Genomic DNA, 26,828 nt, shown 5'->3' with positions numbered 1-26,828 from the left:
TGTAAATTGCAGTTTTTATCTGTTACCATTGAAGAAAAAGTTTCTGTGATTCGGCTTATGGTACACAGTCTTTTGCGTGGATAGGAGTGATTCTGTAAGACTCAAATCAATACTACTTATTGCTGTATAAATAGTGTATTACTTGTATAGATCATGTTTCAGCTTGTCTCACCCAAAAAGAAAATTTAAAAAAAAAAACAAAACAAAGAACTTTGTCTTCTTTTTCCAAAAAAATCTATAGGTGCATATGAGGAAACTGACCAAGAGCTTGGGTGAATATATAAGCAGCTAATCTATCACCTAGTTCCAGGTACATATCTTCATGGTTGACCATGCAAGTACCTGGCAGAAGCCCACATATCTCACTTGTTATTTTCCTTCCAATAAACGTGGGTGGCCTTCCCTGCCAGAAAGCATTACCTTGTATTTAAACTAAACGGGAAATAACAAGAACCATTCATTATATGATAAATCTTTAATAATTTTATGAGAAATAGAAGGCAGAGAGATCACTACAGGCTAGCTCAGTCAAGTATTCTGGCATCCCACAGTGTCTTCCAGTGATCTTGGTATATAAAGAAAAATTATTTGAAATTTTAGTTCTAACTAGCTTTAAAATAATCCATTCACTGCTCTTAGTAGCATATAAGGATTATCAGGTCCATAGGTGCTAAAATTTTAAAAAGTTAGAAACCTGACAAAGCTATGCAGAAAGAAAAATTCTATGACTCTCAGGTGATACTAATTCATTCAAGACAAATTTAAATATCGTATGGTTTGTGAATTTAACGGATGGAATTAATGTGACGATTTAATGAAAACATTGCTTCCAGGGCAGCACTTGTGGCTCGGTGAGTAGGGTGCCGGCCCCATATACCAAGGGTGGCAGGATCAAACCCAACCCTGGCCAAACTGCAAAACAAAAGCAAACAAACAAACAACAACAACAAAAAAAACATTGCTTCCAACCTTATATACAGAACTCTATGGAAAACTTGAAAGTCGTAATAGTGGCCTGTAATTGTAAACCATAAGACCAATTTAGTGTAACCAAGAGATAGGAGGGTAGATTGTCTTTAAATCTTTATGGAAAAGTGAAGTAAAGCAGCATAAACATTAAAGTGTTGACAGAGTGGTTTATTATGAATACATAAAAACAGAAGAAGTAGAGATGGAGTTAGTATAATTTGGACAGGAATATATTGAAACATGGAAGATAAACATAATCACACAGCACCTGGCTTGTGTTAAAACACTTTAGTAGGTATTTATTGAGTTAATATTCAATTTAGCAGTTACCTTAGCATCTTTATACCAAAGAATGTACATGTATATAAGGCATTTATATACGTATAAATGTATGTATACGTAACAATATCTTATCATATATACATATAGATATCAATGGTCTAGTCTCTGCCCTCAAAAGACGTCCCTTCTTTGTAAGGAGTTAGAATACTGAAAGAATTATACTCAGTAAGATTCTAATTAACTGCCCCCCAAATGCAGTGTAAACCAGCACTGTTGAATAGAACTTTCTTTGATGATAAAAATGATGATAAAAATGTTCTATATTTATTTATCTAATAGCCACTAGCTACGTTTGTTTATTTGAGCGCTTGAAATGCGTCTCATACAAATGAGGACTGAATTTCATAATTTATGATTTTAGCTAACTTTAATGTGAATAAATATACGTGAGTAGTGGCTACCTTATTAAATGACACAATTCTCAAAATTTACCTATATTAAGAACCCATTTAAAAATGATTGATGCCCCCCAATTTTTCATTACATGGGAATATTCATCGATATTTACTATATTCAAAATTGAAGAATTGATTCTTAAAAATGTCGCTACAATTTATTAATCCAAGGGGAGGGGAAAGGGAGGGGACGGGAGGGGGGAGGATGGGCGGAGGGAGGGTGATTGGTGGGATTACACCTGCGGTGCATCTTACAAGGGTACATGTGAAACTTAGTAAATGTAGAATGTAAATGTCTTAACACAATAACTAAGAAAATGCCAGGAAGGCTATGTTAACCAGTGTGATGAAAATGTGTCAAACGGTCTATAAAACCAGTGTATGGTGCCCCATGATTGCATTAATGTACACAGCTATGATTTAATAAAAAAATAAATGTCGCTACATGTTAAATAACATTTTTGAGGAAAAAACTTATTTTTCAAAAAACTTAGAGATGACATTCATTTTATATTTTTGTGAGTCTCCTTAATGTCTAGCTCAATAGAAGGCAGTTAAAGTCTCATATCTGCTTCTGCACTCTGTTGCAGTATGTTTTGGTTCAGATACGTTAAGACTGAGCCTTATGCAGGTACATAGTTGGATATCTGTATGTGGTAGGTTTTATTAAAGAATCCAATCAAATCTGAAAGTCAAATAATATCAGATAATTGTGGATATTGTCTAATTAGTGTGCCAAAACTTCTCAAGTAGCAATTTCTTAAAGTTTAGTTGCTATGTGGAATGTGAAACCATATCAATGAATTTTATAGTTAGTTACATTAAAATCCACTGGTCTATCTTGAAATTTGAATGGGCATTTTACCCAGTCATGAATTTCTAACATCATGCATTAGTTATTTGGAATTATATTGATTCACTGAGTTGTATATAGCACTCCAGATGTTAGCACATTTCATTTTACCATCACAAAAAAACCCCAAATCTCAGTAGGAGCACCAATCTCTTCAAGAAGGGTCTTTAAAGTTAGGAAGCTATGAAACTCACAGTTGTTAACATGTTTTCCAAAATTCTAATTTACATCTGAAAGTTCAAATTTTATTATTGGCAACAAATTTAGCAGTTTGTTTTCCTTGAAGTGATAGGCTTACTTGGATTTTTAATACATTTTTTGAAACAGAGTCTCACTTGGTAGAGTGCCGTGAGGTCTTAGCTTACAGCAACCTCAAACTCTTGGGTTTAAACAATTCTCTTGCCTCAGCCTCCCAGGTAGCTGGGATTGCAGGTGCCTGCCACAACATCTGGCTACTTTTTAGAGATGGGGTCCCATTCTTGCTCAGGCTGGTCTCGAACTCCTGAGCTCAGGCAATCTACCCTCCTGGGTCTCCCAAATGCTGGAATTATAGGTGTGAGCTATCATGCCTGGACTACTTGGATTATTTTTGAGAAGATGTCTGCCAAACACTCAAAAGTCTGAATAACCATAGTTTGTCAGTTGGTTGTTCTTTCATGTTAAATAGATACCATTAAAAAAAAAAAACCCAGCTAGTTCAGCTAGCAACTCAAGCAATTTCTGAAGTTTTTTCCATAAGATAACTATTATATATACTTTGCTATCCAGCAGAAGTGTTTTAAGTGCGCATTCTGTTTCGTTGAACAATATATTAAAAAGACATATACTAAAGGTTCAAGGTTTAATAAAGTAATTTTTACAACTTCATCAAGGAAGTTCTTAAGTGAAACTGACAATTTTTAAAACTGGAAATGAGTGGATACAAGGTTACAGTTTGCTGCCATTCAACTTGATTCAACAGCTTGACCCACCATTGGATTTGTATCATGAGTGCCAGTGTCAAAAGAATGAGAAGAGCAAATAATGTATTATTGGAGGAGTAAAAATGGTTTTGACCTGTATAGTATACACAGTAAAGGAGGAAAGAAATTGCTGTGAGCTAGAGTAAGTTAGGTAAGGGTCTGTGATAGAGATCAGTGTAATAAGCACGCCTGCTTTATCTCTTCTTCTTTAGTTGCTATTTCCTATAATAAAAGTAGAAAAGCAGGTAGGATGTTAAAAATTGTTTAACCATGCTGCTCAGTCATTAATTGATTAAGTATTTATTGGTTACCTACTTAGCATGTTATTTTTGTTACTGAAAAAATGGGAAATATATAAGATGTAGAGTAATGGTCATGCCAATGAAAGTATCTGCTTGCCTTACAGGAGAGCCTTTGCTGTGTGCCAGGCCCTGTGTTTATGTACTTTTAAAAGCATTAACTTAATCTTCATGCCAACTTAAGGAGCTATGTTTTATAGAAAGTCCACTGAATTTTTGTGCCAGGATAACAATGTTTTGTGTGTAACTATAAATTCTTTGCATTTCATTTCTCCCTAGTGTAAAATATGGAACTGAAACTTACCTTCTGATCCTTTCTAGTTTAAAATTCATTAATTAAACAAATATTTCACAGCAGGATAATCCTTTATTGACACATTGTCAGACTACTACATACTTTATTAGGAAGCCATAAAAACAATTACCAAATTATTAATAACATAAACTTTTGGAAACTTTATGTCTCTTTCACTTTAAAATTCATTGATGCAACACATTTTTCACAGCACTTAATCCTTCACTGACATATTATGTGAACACTTTACACTTGACCAAATACATGATGGCTTCAATTATCTCTTCAGCTTGGCCTCCTCCAGGCATCACTGTACTTTCATGCTTCCCCTTTGCCTCTTTCCTCTTCTTCAGGGCTGAATTTCTCATCATCAACAACCTGGTAGTTACGCTCCTCCTTCCCAATACCCCACTCTGTTTTCAACTGCAGACTCCCCTCCTCTGGACTGCAGAATCCACATCGTTGGTCCCCTTGTCTCTGTTACCACACACCAGCCAATGATCTTTCAAAACCAGAAAGCAGAGTAAATCATTCTCCTTCTTGACACTTTCAAATGGCTTTTCATTGCTCTATCATCATTAGCGAAGCCTGTGTGTTTGAACCCTTGCCGCCTTCTCTATCATTCTTCCATACTCTCCTTAAAGCACCTTTTTGTCCTTTGTGAACAAGTTTTCTCCACTCTAAGGGGTGGGGAACCTGCGGCCTTAAGTTTACATGTAAGATTTGTTATGTAAAATACGGATTCAGTCAGAAGGTTGCACTGAAGGATCTGGAAGGCCACAGGATCCCACCCTGCTCTAACCTTTGCACTGGCCTTTCCTTCCACCTGGAATGCTCTGTTTCCAACTCTTGGCATGGCCGGTTCTTCCTTTTTCCTCATGTATCCACTCCAGTGTCACATTTTCAAAAAACCCTTCTGTGACCACCTAATTTAACATGTTCCATCCTCCCCTCTCTTATAGCAACCTATTCATTTGTGTATATCACTGTTAATTTAACATGTAATTATATACTGTCCCATTCCTCTCTGTAGTGTTTAATGTACATTATTCATATTTATGTCTTCACAGATCTCAGGAGCAGAGTGTAGCTATTAAATGTCTTCATTTTGCTGTCTCCTTGGAACACTTAATGTCAAAGGGACTAAATTATTCATTCTAAGTTGATAACTCACAGTGTCATGATATATTGTAATGTTTAGAATGTCTCAGTAAACCTAAGCTCTGTTTATCTGTAAATTGTTTTTTATGCTTCATTAAGAAATAAATTCAATTCCTATTTTCCTAGTATGGCTCTTGTTCTTCCGTGTCTCACTAATGAAGGAGCAGGAAGACTTTCTGTCCTTTACAAGGCTAACCTTAGGGAATTGGTGCCCCCGTATTGCAACTGGACCCTCAGGAAAGCCTCCAAAGAGGAGGGCTCCTAGTTGGAGACCAGTCAGCTTTCCTTAGTTTCTTTACTACTCTGGAAACAGGAGGATCAGTCCTCCAACTCCATTCATGAGGTTCATGACCTTTGACTTTTCATTTCTCCTGTGATTTCCCTTCTCACAGTCAAAACTTAAATTACACACACTACTAGTTTAAAGGACTCTGGGAGAACCAAATGAAGTGAACTAGCCTAGAATTGTATCCTCTTTCTTCGTCTCCTGTCTCACAGCCAGTTCAGCTGCTAATCATTGAGTCTCAAAACCGATCAGAGGAAGAAGTGCCTTCTGGGATTGCTTAAACGACAAGATATTTTTAAAACAGTGTTTGTAAAATGAGAAAAACTGAGGGTCATGCCATCTTGTGTGATAGAAGCTTTCTGAACATTTGATTGTGTGTATATGTGAGGTGCTGTAACCTGTGTTAGTTGCACCATGCTCTCACCTCCTGTCCTCTCTGAGTCCGTACAGTGTGAGGGCAGCCCTGCTCAGCACCAGCTCCAAGGAGCAGAAGTCACTTGCCTGATCTTTGCTTCCTTGCAAGGATTTCCTTCCTTTTTGTTTTATGTAACTTCATACTTTATAGAAAAGGTGAATGTTACTCATAACAGATGGCTGTCTTTCATACAGAAGGAAAATAGAATGTATTATTTTCTAATAAGAACATAAATTGTTTTATTTCAAAGTCCACAGATGTATATTTACAACATAGTATTCATTATTTTTTAAATGTCCTTTTAATCATTAGTTATTTTCTAAATTTCATTTCAGTATTTTCATTAGTGTTTTTCATTATATCTTCTAGCCACTGTTATCAAAGTCCAAATAACATAAAAATAGTAAGGAAGAAAATGTTTTACACAGTCTCCTCCTTTTCTTTTCTTCTAAAGTTCACCTCTGGTAACAGTATGGTGAATATTATTTTAGACTTTGTACATTTAAATTTTATGTTCAAAATTTTTTTTAAGTAATACAAACATCGTAACAGTCTAGAAGGAATAAAGTAGAAAACAGGTCATTGATTACCTCCTTTCCTCATTTGCTTATCCTGGATATTGTCGGTTAATGTTGGTATACGTGTAGTATGTATACTCTACTGTGTTTACTGCCTTTCCTGAAAGAATGGAATCATACTGTTTTGGAAAATTCTTCTCTTGGTCACTACAAAGTGCAACATGTCTTGGTTTTTTTGTAATTAAAAGCAAGCTTTCAGGTAAAGATATTTATACATATTTGTACATGTGTGAGTTAATTTGTAGAGTAATGCCAAGAAATTGTTGGATCAACAAGTGAACATTTTTAATTTTGATAAATATTGACACATCAACACAGCATGCGAGAGCGTACTCCTTTCCTTAACCTTTATATATACTTTGTTTACTGGAACTTTTTTGCCAATTTATTACACAAACATCATTTTTCTAGCAATTAAGACCTGCAGACAATGTTTTAGATGCAGTGACATAGCCAAGGAAAACAAAGAAAAGCAAAAAAAACACAAAATATATTCTGCCTATGTGGAACTTACATTTTAGTGAGAGGAGACAATAAATAAATATTATGGCAGTTCGTGGTAAATACTGTATTTTAAAAAGGGATAGAAGAGAGAATGGGAAGTGGTATTTGGTGGTGGTGGTCGGTCTATACATGAAAATAGTATAGTCTCGGTGGCCTTGCTGAGGACGTGAAATTGGGCTATGCATAAGGAGCATTCCACATAGAGTTACGTGATGCACAATAGTCTTGAAACAGCAGGTTGCTGTAGCTGGAATAGAGTGAGCCAAGTGTGAAGTAGGAGATGGATTTGAGAGAGAATATGTGAAGTGGTGTTCAGCTCCCAAGAAGGGTTTGGGGGTTACGGTGAATAGGATGGGAGGCCATTAGGGAGTTTGAAGAGGAATGACAACATTCCTATGATGCTTTAGAAGGATTTCTTTGGCTGCTGTCTTGAGAATTGGCTAGAGGAAGATACAGGTGGCAGCAGAAGACCCACTATGAGCCAGTGACAGTATCCTGGTGAGAGTTGATGGTGGCTTCAGTAGGGAGGGGGTGGTAGGGAGTAGGTAGTCAGTGGTCAGGTCCTGAGTATTTTTTAAGGTATCTCCCTCCAAATTAGATATGGGGTAAGAGGAAAAAATGGAGTCAACACCAAGACTTTTGGCTGAACAACTGAAGACTGGGCTTGCTATTTATTGAAATAGAGAAGGCTGGGAGATCAGATGTTGGCTTTGGATATGACACATTTTCTCATTAGACATCCAAGTAGATCTCAGGTAGATCATTTGGTAAGTAAGTCAGGGATTCATAGGAGAAGTTTGGGCTGGAATATAAAGCTGGGAATCAACAAATGGTAAATGGTATTTATAGCCATGAGATAGATTGAGTTCTAGGAGATAGAAGAAAGAAATGGAAAAGAAGCAGTTGGTGAGATAAGAGGGAAACTGGGTCTTTAGAAAAGATTGTTTTAAAAAGGAGGAAAAAATGGATTATGTCCAATGCTGCTAGGGTCACATAAGATGAGGACTGATAATTGTCACTGAATTAAGCAGTGTGAAAGCTCTTCATAGTCATGACAAGAACAGCTTGGTTAGTGTTGTGATTGGGGGAGGGGTTGAGATAAAATAGGAAGAGACAGATTTAGAGATGAGGGCAGGGAGCGTTTTCCAAAAGCTTAGCAGTAAAGGTGCCTGAGATGTAGAACTTGGAAAAGTGGGATTTAATCAAGATAAGAGTTTAGCCAGAATATGGGGTTTTAGAGCCAGAGAAGGGTAAGAAAGGGAAGAAGCATAAGAAAGTTGAAAGTGTATGTGAGAAGTGCTTCCAATGATGAAGGATTAAACTGGGCATTCTATTAATGAGGTCAAGTTTCCTTTTATGTGTTTGTTGGCCATTCTTATTTGTGTGTGTATGTGTGTATTAAAGAATTTTCTGTATAACAAAGAAATCAGTCTTTGGTCACATATACTGCAGATACTTTTCATAGTTTATCATTTGTCTTATGGCTGAAATTTTTATTTTTTTGTAGCATTATCAGCTTCATGTCATTATAACAGCCTTCTAAAATTGTTAAAGGATTTGCTTATGTTTCTTCTAGTAATTTTATGTTAACACTTCTAGAAGTTAAAATCTGTGATTCATGTGGATTTCATTAGGTGGGAATATCGATTTATTTTTCCACAATAATTTTTATTGAACAATCATCTTTTTCCCCACACTAATTTGCAGGACTGCTGTTTGGGGGGTTATTTCTGAGTTATATTCAAATCCATTGATTATCTGCCTGTCCCTGTAACAGTATAACTCTTGTTTTTTATTCCATAGCTTTGAGAAAATTTTTACTATCTGGTATGGCTAGTGGAGGTCCTACTACCACCATTGCTCTGATTTTTCTGAATTTTTCTGAGTATTTCAGGTGTTTATTATCCCAGATCATAATGCTAGCCATATGTATTGATCATTATGTACAGTGTTGTAGTAAATGTTTTGCATACATATTATAGCTATTTTCATCATTGTGACAACCATGTTAGGGACAAGTTATTATTATTCATGAGAAGAACACATAATATGCCCAAGGTGATAAGTCTCGTAAGTGGTGAAGCTGTGATTTGAAGTCAGGCTCCAGAGACTGTGCTCCTACCTCTCCATGTAAACTTCTGAATCCTTGCATCCAAGTCATTTAGAGTTAAAATCGAAAATATGATGTTAGTATTTGGATCAGAATTACATTGAAATTTATAGGTAACGTTAGGTGGAATTGACATGTTTACCATATGGAATTATCCAAAACTAAAGTATGTCTTTTCATGAGTGCAAATTTTATTTGATGAGTTTTACATAGACTGCAAGGTTTTTTTCCTACAGGTTCTCCGTATCTTGCTGTAAGTGACACCAAGCTTGTGTGTGTGTTTTTGTGCGTGTGTGCTCTTTCTCAGATTTTAGTTCCCTGTCGTTGTGCTGGCTTCATATTAGACTCCTTCCATTTTCCCCTCTCCTTTTTAAAAAGCAATACAATTACCAGTCCTTTAAATATCTGAAGAAATTCATCTGGGAAAACACCTGGCAATTTTTGGATGGTTAACTCCTTGATATGTTCCTAAGTTTATTCCATGTTCTGTCCGCCTGTGTCTCTTCTATAATTTATTAAGTTCTATAAAATTATAGTGATACTTGAAATGCTAGAAATGCTTTTCACCTAGGTTTTCAAATTTATTTGCTTAGATGTGTGAAAAATATTTGTAAAGAAAATGTCTTAAATTCCTTTATATTGATAGCGGTAGCTAATTTAACTCCATTGTCAAAACTTTAATATTGAACAATTTGTACCTCTTAATTTTTCTCTGGGATTCAATAGGGTAGTGACTTAGCTTTTTCTGGTTCTTAGAAGATTGGGCTTTTGGAATGTTTTATCAATTACATGGTTTCTCTACTTTTTGAATCAATAAAATTTCTACTTTTTTATTTCATTTTCATTTTCTTGGGTTTTATCACACTCCAATACTCCATAAGTAGCAGTTCATATAAATTTTAAAGTACACTTTTTATAAATGCAGATATTGCCTATGAAGGAAGTATTTAATGATAACTTAGTGTAAATTATTTTAGTCCCCATACTTTCCTCACACACAGAAAATAACCACCTTTTCTTGGGATTGAATTTAGTTCAATCTGCTGAAGACTTTGCTTTTTAACTGTTTTATCCACTTCTTTGTGAGTTGTCCTCGCACTGGCTGAAAGGAGCTCACAGAGTGAATGGGAGCTGTAATACGGTGGAAAAGGGGAAGGCGATTGGAAAAGGTGACAGGATGGCTGCTGGGGGCTTGTGGATAGAGGACTGTTAAGGATGTGAGAAAGGCCAGAATAAGAACTGAGAGAGCACCACAGGCAAATCCTGTGAATGCTTAGTAACTTTTATGTGAATGAGACAGGAGAAAATACAGACGAGGATTCTGTAAGGAATGGTGACCCTTTCCCTGCCTTTGCCTATCAGTTTTCATTCTATTAATAGCTTGTATCCGAAGACATTGAAAACCAGCAATCCTTTTGCAAGCATAAAGTTCCATTGACTTTCCTTGGAGTTATGTTTTAAACGATGGTATGAAAATGTAAAAAGAGTCTATGAAAATTTTACCTAGAGAGGAATCGGAATAAAACTTCCCCCCAAATTTACAGAATCGTTAGAATTTATCAAAATCTAACATGTTTGTAATACTTGATATACTCTAAAGTCATTATGATTCCTATTTCTAAAAGATTTAAATTAAAATTAAATAACATACACATTGGAAATATAAATCTGTATATTACACTAAATATGTATGTTATATCATATCCTTCATTATACAATATTATAATATATGGAGAGAATAATTTAATAATGTCTACCAGGTCAAAAGCCATATTACATATTTATAACATATGCAAAGTACAGTATTTATGGACAATTAGATCCCTCTTTCCTGGAATAACATTATATTCAGAAGTTTTTTCTAACCCTGTGAATTATAAGCCCTCTTTTTTCCATTTTGCATGCTTATTTTCTTTGTCTGGCTATAACTACAGTTACGCTTCATTTTCCTGAATTATTGGTAACACTGCAATATATTAAGGTGTTTATTCATTGAAAAAAGAAAGAAATGTGGCCCCAGTTCAACCAATAATTCTGTACTTTGTGGCAGACAGTATGCCAGGGATTCTCTTTGAGATAATGTGTGCGTGGGTGTTTGTGTGTGGATGTGTGTATATGAGGGAGAGGGTTAAAAAAACATGTTATTTTGGTCCCAACTGATGTTCAAGAACAATAGAAATACTTATTCAGTGTCTCCATTTCTATCTTCATATTCCATAGCATTCATTCCTAAATCTGTGGTGTTGTCAGCATAGTGCTAAGATATAAAATATTCTACTGCTCAATATAACTACAGTCCCTTAGCTCTGGGAAGACAACTCAAAGTGTATATTCCTATAGGTGTTGCTTAAATTATGACAACACACCAGTCTGATATATGTGGAACTATTACAATCTGTTAAAAGTAGTCTGTTAATTTTTAAGGATCAGTCTTCTTTTTTAAGAGAGATTTCATCCTTAGTTTCTACCGTAACAGATGAGTGTGTGTTTAAGAGATTTGATGGTAATGAGTAGGGCATCGTTAAATGCCTATCGATGACATAATAGAAGCAGAACCTCCTCTCGTAAGAAAAGCTTTTGCGAACCTGGAAATATGTCAAAACATGGCCTCAGTCTGTGGCTTTAATCAGCACATGCCACAGTTACTATCGGACAGGAATGGAAGATCTCAAAGTTAGCCTGTCCAGTCCTCTTTTTCTACCTCCCTAAGCGCTTATATGCAGTTCTAACCTGCTAATCAGATGAGATTCCTTATTTACAAAGCATTTAGAAGATCTTGTTCTTTTCCTAATGACTGAAGTGAGATTATAATGCTTTGTTTTGGAACTTCATTCATCTCATTTATCTAATTCTTTTATTATCATTATAATTTACTTAAGAAGCATGTTTACATGGGACTTCAGTGCAGTTTATATGGTGCTGGATATCATCAAGTGCTAACAATAATATATTATGCGCAAGCCTTTTAATGGTTTTGTTGATTATAGCATAACCCCAATAGTATATAACAAGTAATACAAGATTCTAATGGTTAAAATTCTTGAGTCTTTTAAAAATGTCTTTAGCAGCAAACAGTTAAGTATGGAATTCCAGATCCCAAGAATAGAGCTAGACAAAATAATTTTAGTTTAAAACTACTTATGGTTATAGCCCCAGTTTTCAGTCAGGAAGCTTCGTACACAATAAAGTGTACACTCTACAGCTTACAGCTACATAACCTTAAACAGGTTATTCAGCTACTGTATTTCTTGCCTGTTGGGGAATATGTAATAGTTCGTACTTTTCAGGAGTACCTGTAAACATTCAGTAAGATAATAATAGTAACAGCAGCAGCAAACACTTCTACAGTCCTTGCTGTGTATTAGACATTGATCTATGCACAATTCATTTTTAAACCTTAGATCCTCACCCACCTTATGCATTAGGTTCTGTTATATCTGGCATTAAATATTAGCAAATAAAACCAGCAAGAACTGCAAAAAGTCATTGTGTCTTTAACCACATTCTAGTGACAATGAGTGCATTGAAAACGTTACCATTTTCAAAAAAATAAAAGGGCGGTGCCTGTGGCTCAAAGGAGTAGGGCGCCAGCCCCATATGCCAGAGGTGGTAGGTTCAAACCCAGCCCCGGCCAAAAACTGCAAAAAAAAAAAAAAAAAAAAGAAAGAAAGAAAGAAAACGTTGCTATTTTCCATTGAAATTTATATTTTATATTTTAAATTGTCTTTGAAGATTTTAAATACCTTATCTATTTTCTTTTATCTTTGATTTCTTAGTATTTTATTTTTATTTAAACTCAAAGTGAAAACATGCTAATCACCTGTGATTGTTAAGAATATGCCACTCTTCAGATAAACTATATTTAATTGTATTTTTAGCCACAGTTTAAGCAAAGAGAGACCAAAGATAGGCAGAAAATTGATGTTAACTGATAGTGCCATTGGTGGTGGGGCATTTTCAAGTTACCTCCGCAGATCCACAAAGCAAAAAGATAGATTTGAAAACACAATGAAATGTGTCTTTTACCTGAGTTTTAATAATTAATATAAGCAGTTTTCACCACTTTTTCTATAAGCTAAATGCCTGTGAAGCAAGACTTTGGAAAATAATTGTTGGTCTTTTTTCATCTAAGCCAGAAGTTCTCAACCTGTGGGTTGTGACCCACATGAACCGTATTAAAGGCTCGGGGCATTAGGAAGTTTGAGAAACACTGAGCCAATAAAATGTATTCCTTTTTTCTGTTTTTCCTGTTTTATGTCACATATCAAAACATGCTCTAGGAAAATTCACAAGATAGCTATGAAATATGTACAATCTCTGTGTTTTGAATGAATGACTTAACAGTCTTCCATCACAATGGAAGCTTATACTAAGGACAGGAAGAAATTTCACTAGAGTCCTAGAAAGTCATAAGTAGTCTTGGAGAGCTCTTTCAGCTGTGATCGACTCAAAAGGATAGTACACCCTGTAGCTCTGGGTAAAAGAATTCAGTAAAGAATACAAAGCATGCAAGCAAGTATTTGAACCATAATGTATACTTGTCTTAAAGCCTGGTTTTCAGGTAGTTTTCAAGCCCCAAATAATCTGACCATAAATGTGTAAACATGCAATCTAAGCTAATAAAACTGATAATGATAATGCTAAAGGTAATAATCACACCAATAAAAAACCATGACCACCTCAGTCTACCAAAGAAGCACTAAAGCCTTCCTTCACAAACAGCAGAAATTTGAACTTCCATATATGTGACTTCACCATGCCCAAGTATAGTGAGAACTTGGCAGTGAAACAAACCTTACAGGATAGCCAGATCTTCGTGAAGTATGTAGTTGATTAATCCTCAGCAAGCACTCTATTCTAATTTTAGCCTATAATATATAAATGCCAACTTTAAATGACTTTTATAGGTAATTTAGTAGGTTACTAATAAGGACCCCTTTAAGGTAATAATGAAAGTTAATAGCATTGTGCATCATTTGCTGGTAAGAGTCCCATTCCAGATTGTGTGTATGTTTGCATCTTACCAGTTAAAGACCAATTAAGAAACTCATAGCCAGCTGGGAACCAGCCTTTGAGAATCATCCCCCTACCCACACACACTCTGCGCATAGTTTGGCAAGGAATTCCCCATTTTTCCATCTTGACATATTGACGCATATTTTCCCTTTACAGTATTAAAGGTATTTTTTTTATTATATTGATACAATAAATAGACCTCAGGTAATATTTGTGGAAACATAAAAAAATGGAAGGCAATTTAATAATACCTCCTTGATAAATTTTTCCTATGATTCTCTACTAATCTGTCCAATAAATATATTTAAGGAATGGCCAAAATTATACAATTTTTAAGAAAATTTATTGTGACGTTGCTTATGCTTGTCACTGGAAACAAGCTAAATTTTATCAATAGATGATAGTTTAAATCGTATCTTTACAATGGAATTCTATGTATCTATCCAGAGATAAGTGAGGAAGTTTCATACATACAGATGCTCCTTGACTTACAATTGGGTTATGTCCGTGGTAAGTTGAAAATGCTTATACTATACCTAAGCTTCTGAACATTATTCCTCAGCCTAGCCTACCTTAAACATGTTCAGAACACTTACATTAGCCTGTAGTTGGGCAAAATCATCTAACATGAAGCCTGCCTTATTTAAAATGTTGACTATATCATGTAATTTATTGGCTACTGTACTGAACGCGAAAAAATAGTTTTGCACCTTGGTTAACAAAAAATCATAAGGTGAACCATTGTAAGTTGGAGCCTGTCTGTACTGACACAGGAAGATTTCCAAGACATGTCGTGTACTGGCAAAAAAACTTAAGTGGCAAAGCAGTATATGTGATCTTTTATGTGTGTTTTTAAATATACAAACGCATTTATATGTAGGTGATGCAAGATTTATATTAATTTTGCTATTATTTTACCTTTACAGATGGATTGAGGAAGGAAATGGGGGGGGATTTTACCTATATTACTTGTTTTGTATTATCTAAATTTCACATATATTAATTTTATAATAAAAGAAAGAGAAACCCATTTGCTCTTTGGAAAAGATCTGGAAAAACATATTTATACTTATGATACAACATATTAATGATACAACAAGACTTGTTATTTTTCTTCTGACATAAGATAATGAAGAGCTTCTAATATGAGCACCATGGTAATGCTGGTACTCATGGAGAGAGGGGTCTTCCCAAAGTCTATAAAAGCAGTTCTGGAAGTTTCGGTTATTTATTCTCACCTTTATATATCTATCCATACTTTTGATTTTATTTCTTTCTCCATGTTCTCAGAGATGTATGTGTGCATGTGTTTTTATGTGGGGCCAGGGATATGTATGTATATCATTTAAGCATGTAGGTGATTATCAAGATTGGTTGAAAAACTTAAGGAAGCAGTGGTAAGGGTAGCTGGTGGTGATTATGGCCTTTTTTTTTTTTTTATTGTTAGGGATTCATTGAGCGTACAATAAGCCAGGTTACACTGATTGCATTTGTTAGGTAAAGTCCCTCTTGCAATCATGTCTTGCCCCCAGAAGGTGTGACACACACCAAGGCCCCACCCCCCTCCCTCCTTCCCTCTTTCTGCTTTTCCTCCCCCCATAACCTTAATTGTCATTAATTGTCCTCATATCAAAATTGAGTACATAGGATTCATGCTTCTCCATTCTTGTGATGCTTTACTAAGAATAATGTCTTCCACTTCTATCCAGGTTAATACGAAGGATGTAAAGTCTCCATTTTTTTTAATAGTTGAATAGTATTCCATGGTGTACATATACCACAGCTTGTTAATCCATTCCTGGGTTGGTGGGCATTTGGGCTGTTTCCGCATTTTGGCGATTGTAAATTGTTCTTTTCTCCCTTCCTCTCAATCTTAGTAAGAATCACCCTGAAAATAGTTGAAAAGAGATAGCTCAATGATCACACCCAATGAAGTACTAAATATTTATCCTACTACAATGGTTATTGTAAGGTTTCTAAAGGAAAACACTAATTATACTAAATTATTTGATTGAGAGAATTTTATTCTTAGCTAATACTCATGGCTCTATGAACTACACAACTCATTCAAAATAGTTTCTTATCTTTAAATTGCTGGCATTAAATTTTATTGAAAGTCATTAAAAAATCATGGAAAGGGTGCCCAGTTGAAAATTTACTAATGTTAGTTATTTTTTTCAGAATGACAGACTTAGAAACATTACTCAAATGACATCTTAATTGCATAGAAATTTGACCACACTGATTGGTTCTTTCTAAAGTGAGTGTGGGATTAATATGAAATACGTGGGCTTATTTGACGACTTGAGAAATACCTTTCTTGTGGTAAATTTCATGATGTAATGTTATTTTATTAGGAAAGGTGGCCTTTTTTCTTAAATTGTAATGCTTTACAGATTTGAAGCCCTGATTATACATAAGCACTATTGTATACAATAAGCTCGTTGTGGTTGGAAAGGATGTTTACTATAGTGTTTAAGAGCATACAATATGGAATCAGACTGTTGGAGTTCATATCCTGGCCCTGCCACTTCCAAGCTGTGGGATCTTGGACAATTTACCTACCCTCCCTCTGCCTTGGTGTCCACATCTTTAAAATGAAGATATAAGTAGTATAACTCTATTTCATAGAGTTGTTACAAGATTGTTCTAATAATTTAATGAGTTAATACTTACAAAGCTCTTGTACATATAGAGTGTTCACTAATTATGGCGACTATTATTTGTCATTTAGCAATCTAATGTCAAGTAAGTGCTGTGTGTGTGTGTTGTCAAATGCATTGTTTACATTTTATGGTCTAAATCTTTTTTAAGTATATTTTTTACTTTTATTTTTCTGGAATATAAAAACTGATTTTTAGACTAGTTGGTTTTGATTATTTGTTTCTCGTTTGTATTACAGTTACAAATTATAACACTGTGGTAGAAACAAATTCGGATTCAGATGATGAAGACAAACTCCATATTGTGGAAGAAGAAAGTGTTACAGACGCAGCTGATTGTGAGGGTGGTGTGCCGGAAGATGATCTGCCAACAGACCAGACAGTATTACCAGGGAGCAGCGAAGGAGAAGGGAACGTTAAGAATTGCTGGGAGGATGATGGTAAGTCTGAATTTTTTGAATAATATTGTATGATCCTTGATTCTTTCTTAAAACTAGATGGGTGGCGCCTGTGGCTCATTGAGTAGGGCGCCGACCCCATATACCGAGGGTGGCGGGTTCAAACCCAGCCCCGGCTGAACTGCAACCAAAAAGTAGCCAGGCATTGTGGCAGGCGCCTGTAGTTCCAGCTGCTCGGGAGGCTGAGGCAGGAGAATCGCTGAAACCCAAGAGCTTAGAGGTTGCTGTGAGTCCTGTGACAACATGGCACTCTACCGAAGGCGGTAAAGTGAGACTCTGTCTCTACAAAAAAAAAAAAAAAACTATGTATTAGCTGAAAAGATAAATTAGATGAAAACTTTTAAATGAACGGTACATTTGTCTATTAATAATTATTAAATGTTCTAGCTACTAAAAAGTAGATGATAAAGCTGATTTATAACATTACTTTGTAGTATATTGAATTTCAGTAGATTTTACTACCTAATATCAAGCTTTTCATATATTATTGATACAATTGAACCTACCTTTCATTTTCTGTTATATCCTTAAATGCAGAATCTACTTAAAAACCAATAAATATTATTTCGGTGTAGTAAAATTGTAATTCGATGTGCAAAAAATCCCAAGCAGAGACTTTTCGTGTTTGTAAGCCTCTCCATGCATATGTCATTTTTACTAAAGTAAAATTTTTACTTTTACCTAATAAGTAAAGCATAGTTTAATGGGAGAACCAGTAAAAGCAAGGAGGCCTGCCACCTACTGCCTTTTTAATGAGTAAACACTAAGTGTTTAACCTTTTCCTTCATCCATCAAGTGGAGAAATTGAATCTAGTCTTTTATTCTATCTCTGAAATTCCTTCTTTCTACTTTTCCTAATAAACTAATTGTTTAGCCTGTCTATGCCAGGGTAAGCACCAGTGGTATAAAAATAGGATATGGAGGTGGCAGGTATTATGAATTAGAGAGGTTGGGGATCAAGAGCAAGGGCATTAGCAAAGGCAAAGATCAACATGTAGGAGCTCAAATCTGAAGCCAATTTGAGCTTCAGAGAAGACTCCCAGCAAGAGTTCAAGTTCAAGGAGGTCATCTAGACAGGATATCAAAACTAAGGCTAGGAAATCCAAGATACTAGGTTAGGCATGCAGGTTAGAGAATCAGGATAATGAAAGGTTGAAATTTAGCTTAAAGTTTAAATAATAGGCATAGTTTGGCATAAGTTAAAATGAATACGATATGATAAATCTTACATTTAAAGGGGGACTTTTAAAATCATGTAATTAGCCTTGTACTTTCATACTGTTGCTTATTTGTCCATTCAGTAAGCTCTGCAGAAATGGATTGCAAATGTGAGTAAGATTATCTCTGTATGAACGGTGTTTATAGCTTAAACACTATAAGATAGTGGGGGATAGAGATAAATAAGTCGCAAATACATTACAGTTGGATTTAGGTGTCAATTTAAAATTATGTGGCAGCATCAAGGAGGAACATCCAAGTCAGAGAGAGGAGAAGTTCTAGAAGACTTTCTGAGTAAAGGTTGATGTTGAGTTCTAAAGGCTAATAGAAGTTAATTAGGCAAAGACAAGGGAATATAAGGCATTTCAAACAGAAAAGGCAACATGCACGAGGCTGCCGAGGCTTGAGCAAACAGCATTCACAGAAAATGAGACCAAAGAAGTAAATGAGGGAAAGAATATGAGGTGCTTTGTGACTAAGTCAGGGGACTTTAAACTTTATCCTGGAAGCTATGAGAAGAACATTGATATGTAATTTATAAATAAGTCTGATGCAGTAGGAAAAATAATTTTAAAGAGAGGAGGTCTGAAATAATGCCTCCACTAAGGAGGCTGTGATAATCAGGCAGTGGTAAGGGTTTTAGAACTAAAGTAGTGTACCATGGGATGTGGAAAGAAGAGAAATGTTTGAAAGAATTGTAGGACATAGAATTTATAAGAATTGGTTGATTCTGGGCGGCGCCTGTGGCTCAGTCGGTAGGGCGCCGGCCCCATATGCCGAGAGTGGCGGGTTCAAACCCGGCCCAAACTGCAACCAAAAAATGGCTGGGCGTTGTGGCGGGCGCCTGTGGTCCCAGCTGCTCGGGAGGCTGAGGCAGGAGAATCGCTTGAGCCCAGGAGTTGGAGGTTGCTGTGAGCTGTGTGAGGCCACAGCACTCTGCCGAGGGCCATAAAGTGAGAGACTCTGTCTCTACAAAAAAAAAAAAAAAAAAGAATTGGTTGATTCTGTATAGACGGTAACAGATGGAAGGATTGACAAGCTCCCAGGTTTCTAAAAAGTAGAACCCAGATTAAGTAATATAGGTACTAGTTTCTCTTTAAAGGTTTGGTAGAATTCTGATGTGAAGCCATCTGGTCCCAGGCTTTTCTTTTTGGGGAGATTTCTTATAGTTGATGCTATTTCAGAGCTTGTTATAGGCTATTCAACATAGGACCAGAGGAGATCAAACTGTCACTCTTCGCAGACGATATGATTATATATCTGGAAAACCCCAGGGAATCAACTACAAAACTCCTAGAAGTGATCAAGGAATATAGTAACATCTCCGGATACAAAATTAACACTCATAAATCTGTAGCCTTTATATACACCAACAATGGTCAAGGGGAAAAAACAATCAAGGATTCTATTCCCTTCTATTCCCTTTACAAAAGTGCCAAAGAAGATGAAATATCTGGGAGTGTATCTAACTAAAGACATGAAAGATCTCTATAAAGAGAACTATGAAACTCTGAGAAAAGAAATAGCTGAAGATGTTAACAAATGGAAAAATATACCATGCTCATGGCTGGGAAGAATCAACATTGTTAAAATGTCTAAAGCAATTTACAGATTTAACATGATCCCTATTAAAGCATCTCTCTCATATTTTAAAGACCTGGAAAAATTAGTACTTCGTTTTATATGGAAACAGAAAAAACCTCGAATAGCCAAGACATTACTCAGAAATAAAAACAAATCAGGAGGAATCACGCTTCCAGACTTCAGACTATATTATAAATCGATAGTGATCAAAACAGCATGGTACTGGCACAAAAATAGACAGGTAGATGTATGGAACAGAATTGAAGACCAAGAGGTGAACCCAGACACTTAACATCATTTGATTTTCCATAAGCCTATTAAAAATATAAATTGGGGGAAAGATTCCCTATTCAATAAATGGTGTTGGACGAATTGGCTGGCAACTTGTAGAAGACTGAAACTGGACCCACACCTTTCTCCTCTAACAAAAATTGACTCTCACTGGTTAAAGGACTTAAACTTAAGACATGAAACTATAAATATTCTTCGAAAGAGTGCAGGAGAAACGCTTGAAAAAAATTGGCCTGAGAGAATACTTCTTGAGAAAGACACCCCAGGCAATTGAAGCAACATCAAAAATACATTACTGGGATCTTAGCAAATTAAAAAGCTTCTGCACTGCTAAGAACACACTAAGTAAAGCAAATAGATAGCCCTTAGAATGGGAGAGGATTTTTGCAAGTTATACTACCGACAAAGGTCTAATAACCAGAATCCACATAGAACTCAAACTTATTACTAAGCAAAAAAACAAGTGATCCCATTTCATTGTGGGCAAGAGACATTAACAGAAGCTTCTCTGAAGAAGACAGGCGCATGGCCTACAGACACAAAAAATGCTCATCATCTTTAATCATCAGAGAAATACAAAACAAAACCTCTCTGAGATACCATCTAACTCTAGTAACAGCCCACATCACAAAATCCCAAAACTACACATGTTGGTGTGGATGTGGAGAAAAGGGAACACTTCTGCACTGCTGGTGGGTATGCAAGCTAGTACATTCCTTTGGAAGGAAGTTTGGAGAACATGCAGGGATCTAAATGGAGACCTGCCGTTTGATCCTGCAATTCCTCTTCTATGTGTATATCCAATGGACCAAAAATCATTTGGCAATAAAGATATTTGCACCAGATTGTTCTTTTTTTTTTTTTTTTGTAGAGACAGAGTCTCACTTTATGGCCCTTGGTAGAGTGCTATGGCATCACACAGCTCACAGCAACCTCCAACTCCTGGGCTTAGGCGATTCTCCTGCCTCAGCCTCCCGAGTAGCTGGGACTACAGGCGCCCGCCACAACGCCCGACTATTTTTTTGTTGCAGTTTGGCTGGGGCTGGGTTTGAACCCGCCACCCTCGGTATATGGGGCTGGCGCCTTACCGACTGAGCCACAGGCGCCGCCCGGCACCAGATTGTTCATTGCAGCTCTATTCATAATAGCCGAGTCATGGAAGAAGCCCAAGTGCCCATCGACCCATGAATGGATTAATAAATGGTGGTATATGTATACCATGGAATACTATGCAGCATTAAAAAAAATGGAGACTTTACCTCTTTTATGTTTACATGGATGGAACTGGAAAATATTCTTCTTAGTAAAATATCTCAGGAATGGAAAAAAAATATCCAATGTACTCAGTATCCAATGTATCCACAGTACTACTGTGAAACCAATTTGTTATAACTCACACTTGCATATGAAAAATGAAACACAATTTTAGCCTAAGATGAAGGAGGGAAGGGGAGGGAGAGGGAGGGAGTGGGAGGGATAGTAGGGGGACCACGACTATGGAGCACATTGCAAATACAAGTTGGATCTATCGTGTGTAGAACACAAATGTCCTAATGTTATAATTGGGTAAATGAGGGGAAAGCTATATTGATTAGTATGATGTAAACACTCCAATTTGTACAAATAATCAACACAGTGAAATTGGCATAAATGTATTTATGATGTGCAAAAGACTTAATAAAAAAAATAATAAAAAAATAGAACCCAGAGGAATTGATTTGCTTATTTATCATGACAGCTGGTTGATAGTTAAGATATTAACCTGTTAACATTAATACTCTGCTCAAAAATTGGAGCAAAGCTTTCTTATTATCTGTTTCTTATCTGTGGCCTGAATTGACTCGTCTGGTTAATTTAGAGTCTTAATGTTGATGCAAGAAGGAAATGGTTTACTTGGAAAAATGGGACATATGGAGAATGGTATAGATCAAAGGTGTCTAACCTCTGATTTCCTTTTTTCTTATCTATGGTATTGGATATCACAAAACTTATACATGGACTTTTTTTCTTTGCTAATCAGCCTTCGTTTGTATTTGTATATATACTATATGGCTGAGGACAACTCTTAATCTTCTGATGTTCAGCAGGGGGGAAAAAAAAAGGTTGGACACCCTTGACATAAATGAAGTAAGAAAAATCAATGAAGAGGTTCTGTTTCTGAAAATACATTGAGATAGGTTATTTGGACTAACCCCTTCACTGAAGACAACTAATAGTACTATATTAAAAACAAAATCAAAAAACTTCTTAACAGTTTCAAAGAGCTAGGTAGATAGTAATACATCAACATGATAAAATCAAAGTGAAGACAGGAACCTATAAAGGTAAAAATAGCAAATCACAGAATGAAAGCAAATCACAAAAAGAAGACTTTTTACCCTGAAGACATTTTCCGAACAAGGGAAATATAAGATGTGGTTTTCAGACTTCTGGGAGAAAACAAAGCCCAACACCACCAGAATTTAATAGCAGACTTCCTCCTAGTGTGGATTACATCTTCACATAAGGATGAACTGAAAACCAACTGTCTGCCATCCATAACACCCTCAAGAGTCGGCAAGCAAAGTTGCCTTGGCTAGGTACTGGGGGAAATGGAAGATCATATCTGAGAAATAGCAACCAGAAGCTATCTTGCACTGTTAAAGCCCAACTTCACATTTCTGAGTATTGCTGGGTAGCCTGATAAGCCTCAAACCATAAACTAGGTTTAAAGCGAAGTTGCTATGAATATAGGCACCAGGAAGAAGTAAAGTCAAGTCTTTTGGAGGAATATATTTTTATCCTAGCACTGCAAGTCTCCCAAATAATTGGGCAAGAAGATAGAAATATAAATGGGACTTACCAGAAACAATTTGTACTTATTTGTTACATAAAACTTCTTGGACCATAACAGGCTAAAAAATGTTAAAATTCCTTTATGGTACAAAAAATAAGTACCTAAATATAAACAAATAAAAATTTTAATTAAAATGAAACATTTTTTTCCCTAAAAGTTCAGGCTAAAAACATAGTTGTGTGTTGTAAACAGGAGTGCTTTATACATGGCAAAATGCAGTAACCAGTAGATTTTAAGGACCTAATGAAATACCAGATAATAAAAAAAATGAATTAGGAATTCAAGATTCAGAAAGTGGGTTTGATAGCAAATTAAACAAAGTTAAAGAAAGAATTAGTGAATTGGAAGATGGAGAAAATTATACTAAGTGAAGCCCATAGAGACATACATGGAAAAATATGAAAAACAAGTTAAGAGACATGACAGTTCAATATGTGTCTTAATTTTAGGGGAAGAGAGAATAGGACAGCAGCAGTACATAAAGAAATAATAGCTATCATTTTTTTTTTCCAGAATTGATGAAGGAGGCACCATATCTGGGCACAGTGGCTCACATCTATAATCTCAATACTATGGGAGGCCAAAGCAGGATTACTTGAGCTCAGGAGTTTGATACCAGCCTAGTCAAAATAGTGAGACATCCCATCTAAACAGAAAAAACATTAAAATTTAGCCAGGTCTGATGGCGTACACCTGTAACCCTACCTACTCAGGAGGCTGAGGTGCATGGATCACTTCAGTCTAGGAGATTTAGGCTATAATGAGCTATGATTATGCCACTGCATTCCAGCCTAGGCGACTGATTCTTTCTTTAAAAAACAAAAAAGGAATTGATGAAGGACACTAAATACGGACTCAAAAAGCCCAACAAATCTCAAGAAGGGTAAGATAGAAGAATGATGTGAACAAAGTTGGCTAGGTAAAAGATTCTAGTGTCCACATCCCCCACATCCTCCACATCACCTACGTCACCAATTTTAGCAAGCACCACTCACACACAGAAAGGCCTTTGTGGAAGTCCCAGAGTCTTGCTGAGAGATTCTAGAACCCTGATGAAACAGATGCACTGAAGATGGTTGAAAGAACGGTTTCAGTTTACCCATGTCAGCCTTCCCCCAAGATGGCATAGCTCAGTGCCAAAAGACGCCCCATGGCAAGCAATTCCTCCCATGGGGGAAAAAATGAGAGTGGAGCGAGTATCTGCAGCTTTGTGGAATACTTCCTAGGAGGCTCACATTTGCCTTGTCTCACCCAGAACACTGAGGGGAATCATGATGGTATAGCTAGGAGCAGGGAGAAGAGGAAAAACCACATGGCAACCAATGCATGTCTCTCAGCAGCCAGCTATTGATCCTACTCACAGAATTAAGGACTCCACCAAGAGACCCACAAATGAATCTCAAAGAACAATTCATCTGCAGACTTCCCCAGCACTTTCCTCCAGCCACGTGCAGTATTCCATATGTTCCTGTATCCATACCACTAGCATACAGCACATGGACCTAAACAGCAGGAGTGGATCTCAGTGTCTGGTCGTATCTCTTGATTTGGAAGACAGCCCACACCTTCCCTAGCGAAAATAAGTGGAAGGCCCTTAGCAGCAAGCCTGGCTTTGGGGGGATAAGGAGAACACACAATCCTACAACTTGCTGCCTAAGAGGAAACAAGAGGAGCAGAGCTGGTACATGTATACCAAAGTTCCAAGAGACTTTCAGAGTCTCCTCAGGCTCACTGGTGAAGGTCTTTTGCTATGGTTTGAGTGTTTGCATCCCTTTAAAGTTTCATGTTGACTAAGAAAATGCCAGAAAGGCTATGTTAACCAGTGTGATGAAAATATTTCAAAATGAATATAAAACCAACGCATGGTACCCCATGATTGCATTAATGTACACAGCTATGATTTAATAAAAAAAAAAATCATGTTGAAGCTTAACTCCCAATACAACAGTATTATGAGACCTTAAGGCAGTGATTAGGTAATGAAGGTTCTACCCTCATTAATGAGATTAGCACCTTCTTAATGGGCTAAAGGGAACTAAACAGCCTATTTTTGCCCATAATTCCTTTCACCATGTGAGGACAGTATTCATCCCCTCCTGAGGATGCAGGAGAGTATATTAAAAGGCCTGGACTAAGAAAGGTTTTCCCTTCCAAACCTGTCAGCAAAGACTGATGGAGGTAACTGCTTCTTTAAATCCAAAGACAACAATGCCAGTGACATAATGACTTGAGGAAATAGGACACCATCAGAGGAACAAAATAAACTTCAGTTGCTGACCCCAAAGAAATGGACATCTATGAATTACTGGGTGAAGAATTCAAAATAGTCATCTTAAACAAGTTTAGCGAGCTACAGAGACACAGACAGACAACTAAACAAAATCAGGAAAATAACAGATGAATAAAATAAAAATGCCAACTGAGCTGAAGAATGCAATATCTGAACTGAAAAATTCAATAGAGAGTGTCAACACCACACTTGTCAAACATAAGAAAGGGTAGGTAAACTAAAATATAGCTCATTTGAAATTATCCTCTCAGAGTAAGAGGAAGAAAAAAGAAGGAAAATAAGAAAGAAAGCCTGTAGAACTTGTGGGACACCATCATATTAAGCAATATACATGTTATAGGAGTCTCAGAGAAGAGAAATAGAGGTAGAAAGGTTATTTAATAAGTAATGATACAAAAACTGCCAAATCTGGAGAGGGAAGTGAACAATCCAGACGTGTAACAATCAAAAAATCTGAATGGATTAAATATAAACAGTCTTCACCAAAACAAATTATAATTGCCAAAAATCAAAGACAAAATTTTGAAAGTAGAAAAAGAAAAGCTGTTCTTCACAAATAAAGGAAGATGCATAAGACAACGAGCATATTTCAAAGCAGAAATCATTTAGGCAAAGAGAGCCTGGGATTAATATATTCAAAGATGGAAGAAAAACATTTTCAACCAAGAATACTTTACCCAGCAAAACTGTCCTTCATAAATGAAGAGAGAAAGACATTCCCAAACAAAAGGGTAAGGAATTTCTTCACCATTAGACTTGCTTTATAAGAAAAGCTATAAAGGGCAGTGCCTGTGGCTCAAAGGGGTAGGGCGCTGGCCCCATATGCCAGAGGTGGCATATTCAAACCCAGCCCTGGCCAAAAACTGCAAAAAGAAAAGAAAAGCTATAAATTCAGAATACTGAGATGTTTAATGGTGGTACATAAATCACTTTTAACTCTAATATAAAAAGTAAAAGACAAGGGTGCTAAAAATATAGCTACAATAATTTTTACTAGATACACAGTATACAAAGTTGTAAATTGTGATATCATAAAATAAAACATGGCAGGGGAGAAGTAAAAGTGGAAAGGTTTTGTACATGACAGAAATTAAGTCCTTATTAGCTTAAAATAGACTGTGAAACCTATGAAAAGGTTTCTATAAGTTTCATGGTATTTAAAGGGAAAACTATGATAAATACTTCAAATAATAAAGACAAAGGAATCAAATATGCTATTACAAAAAAATGAGATTTCAAAGGAAGACAGCAAGAGAAGAAGAAAGGAACAAAGGCACTATGAAAGTCAGAAAACAATTAACAG

The 26,828-nt window shown here is 36.1% G+C and overlaps 1 protein-coding gene across 14 annotated transcripts in view; it reads left to right on the top strand.

Moving 5' to 3' along the window:
• ZEB1 (zinc finger E-box binding homeobox 1) overlaps positions 1–26,828 on the top strand; it is a 206,474-nt gene that overhangs the window by 108,571 nt on the left and 71,075 nt on the right. For all 14 annotated transcript variants that reach the window (XM_053572698.1, XM_053572707.1, XM_053572697.1 and 11 more), the window contains one exon: positions 17,088–17,288. In XM_053572698.1, the coding sequence (XP_053428673.1) occupies positions 17,088–17,288 (201 nt within the window). The remainder of the gene's footprint in view (positions 1–17,087; positions 17,289–26,828) is intronic.

This window comes from Nycticebus coucang, chromosome 20 (genome assembly GCF_027406575.1).
Source record: "Nycticebus coucang isolate mNycCou1 chromosome 20, mNycCou1.pri, whole genome shotgun sequence".
Classification (NCBI taxonomy): Eukaryota; Metazoa; Chordata; class Mammalia; order Primates; family Lorisidae; genus Nycticebus; species Nycticebus coucang.
Note: the sequence above shows the minus strand (reverse complement) of the source record. Positions and strands in the feature narration are given on the sequence as shown.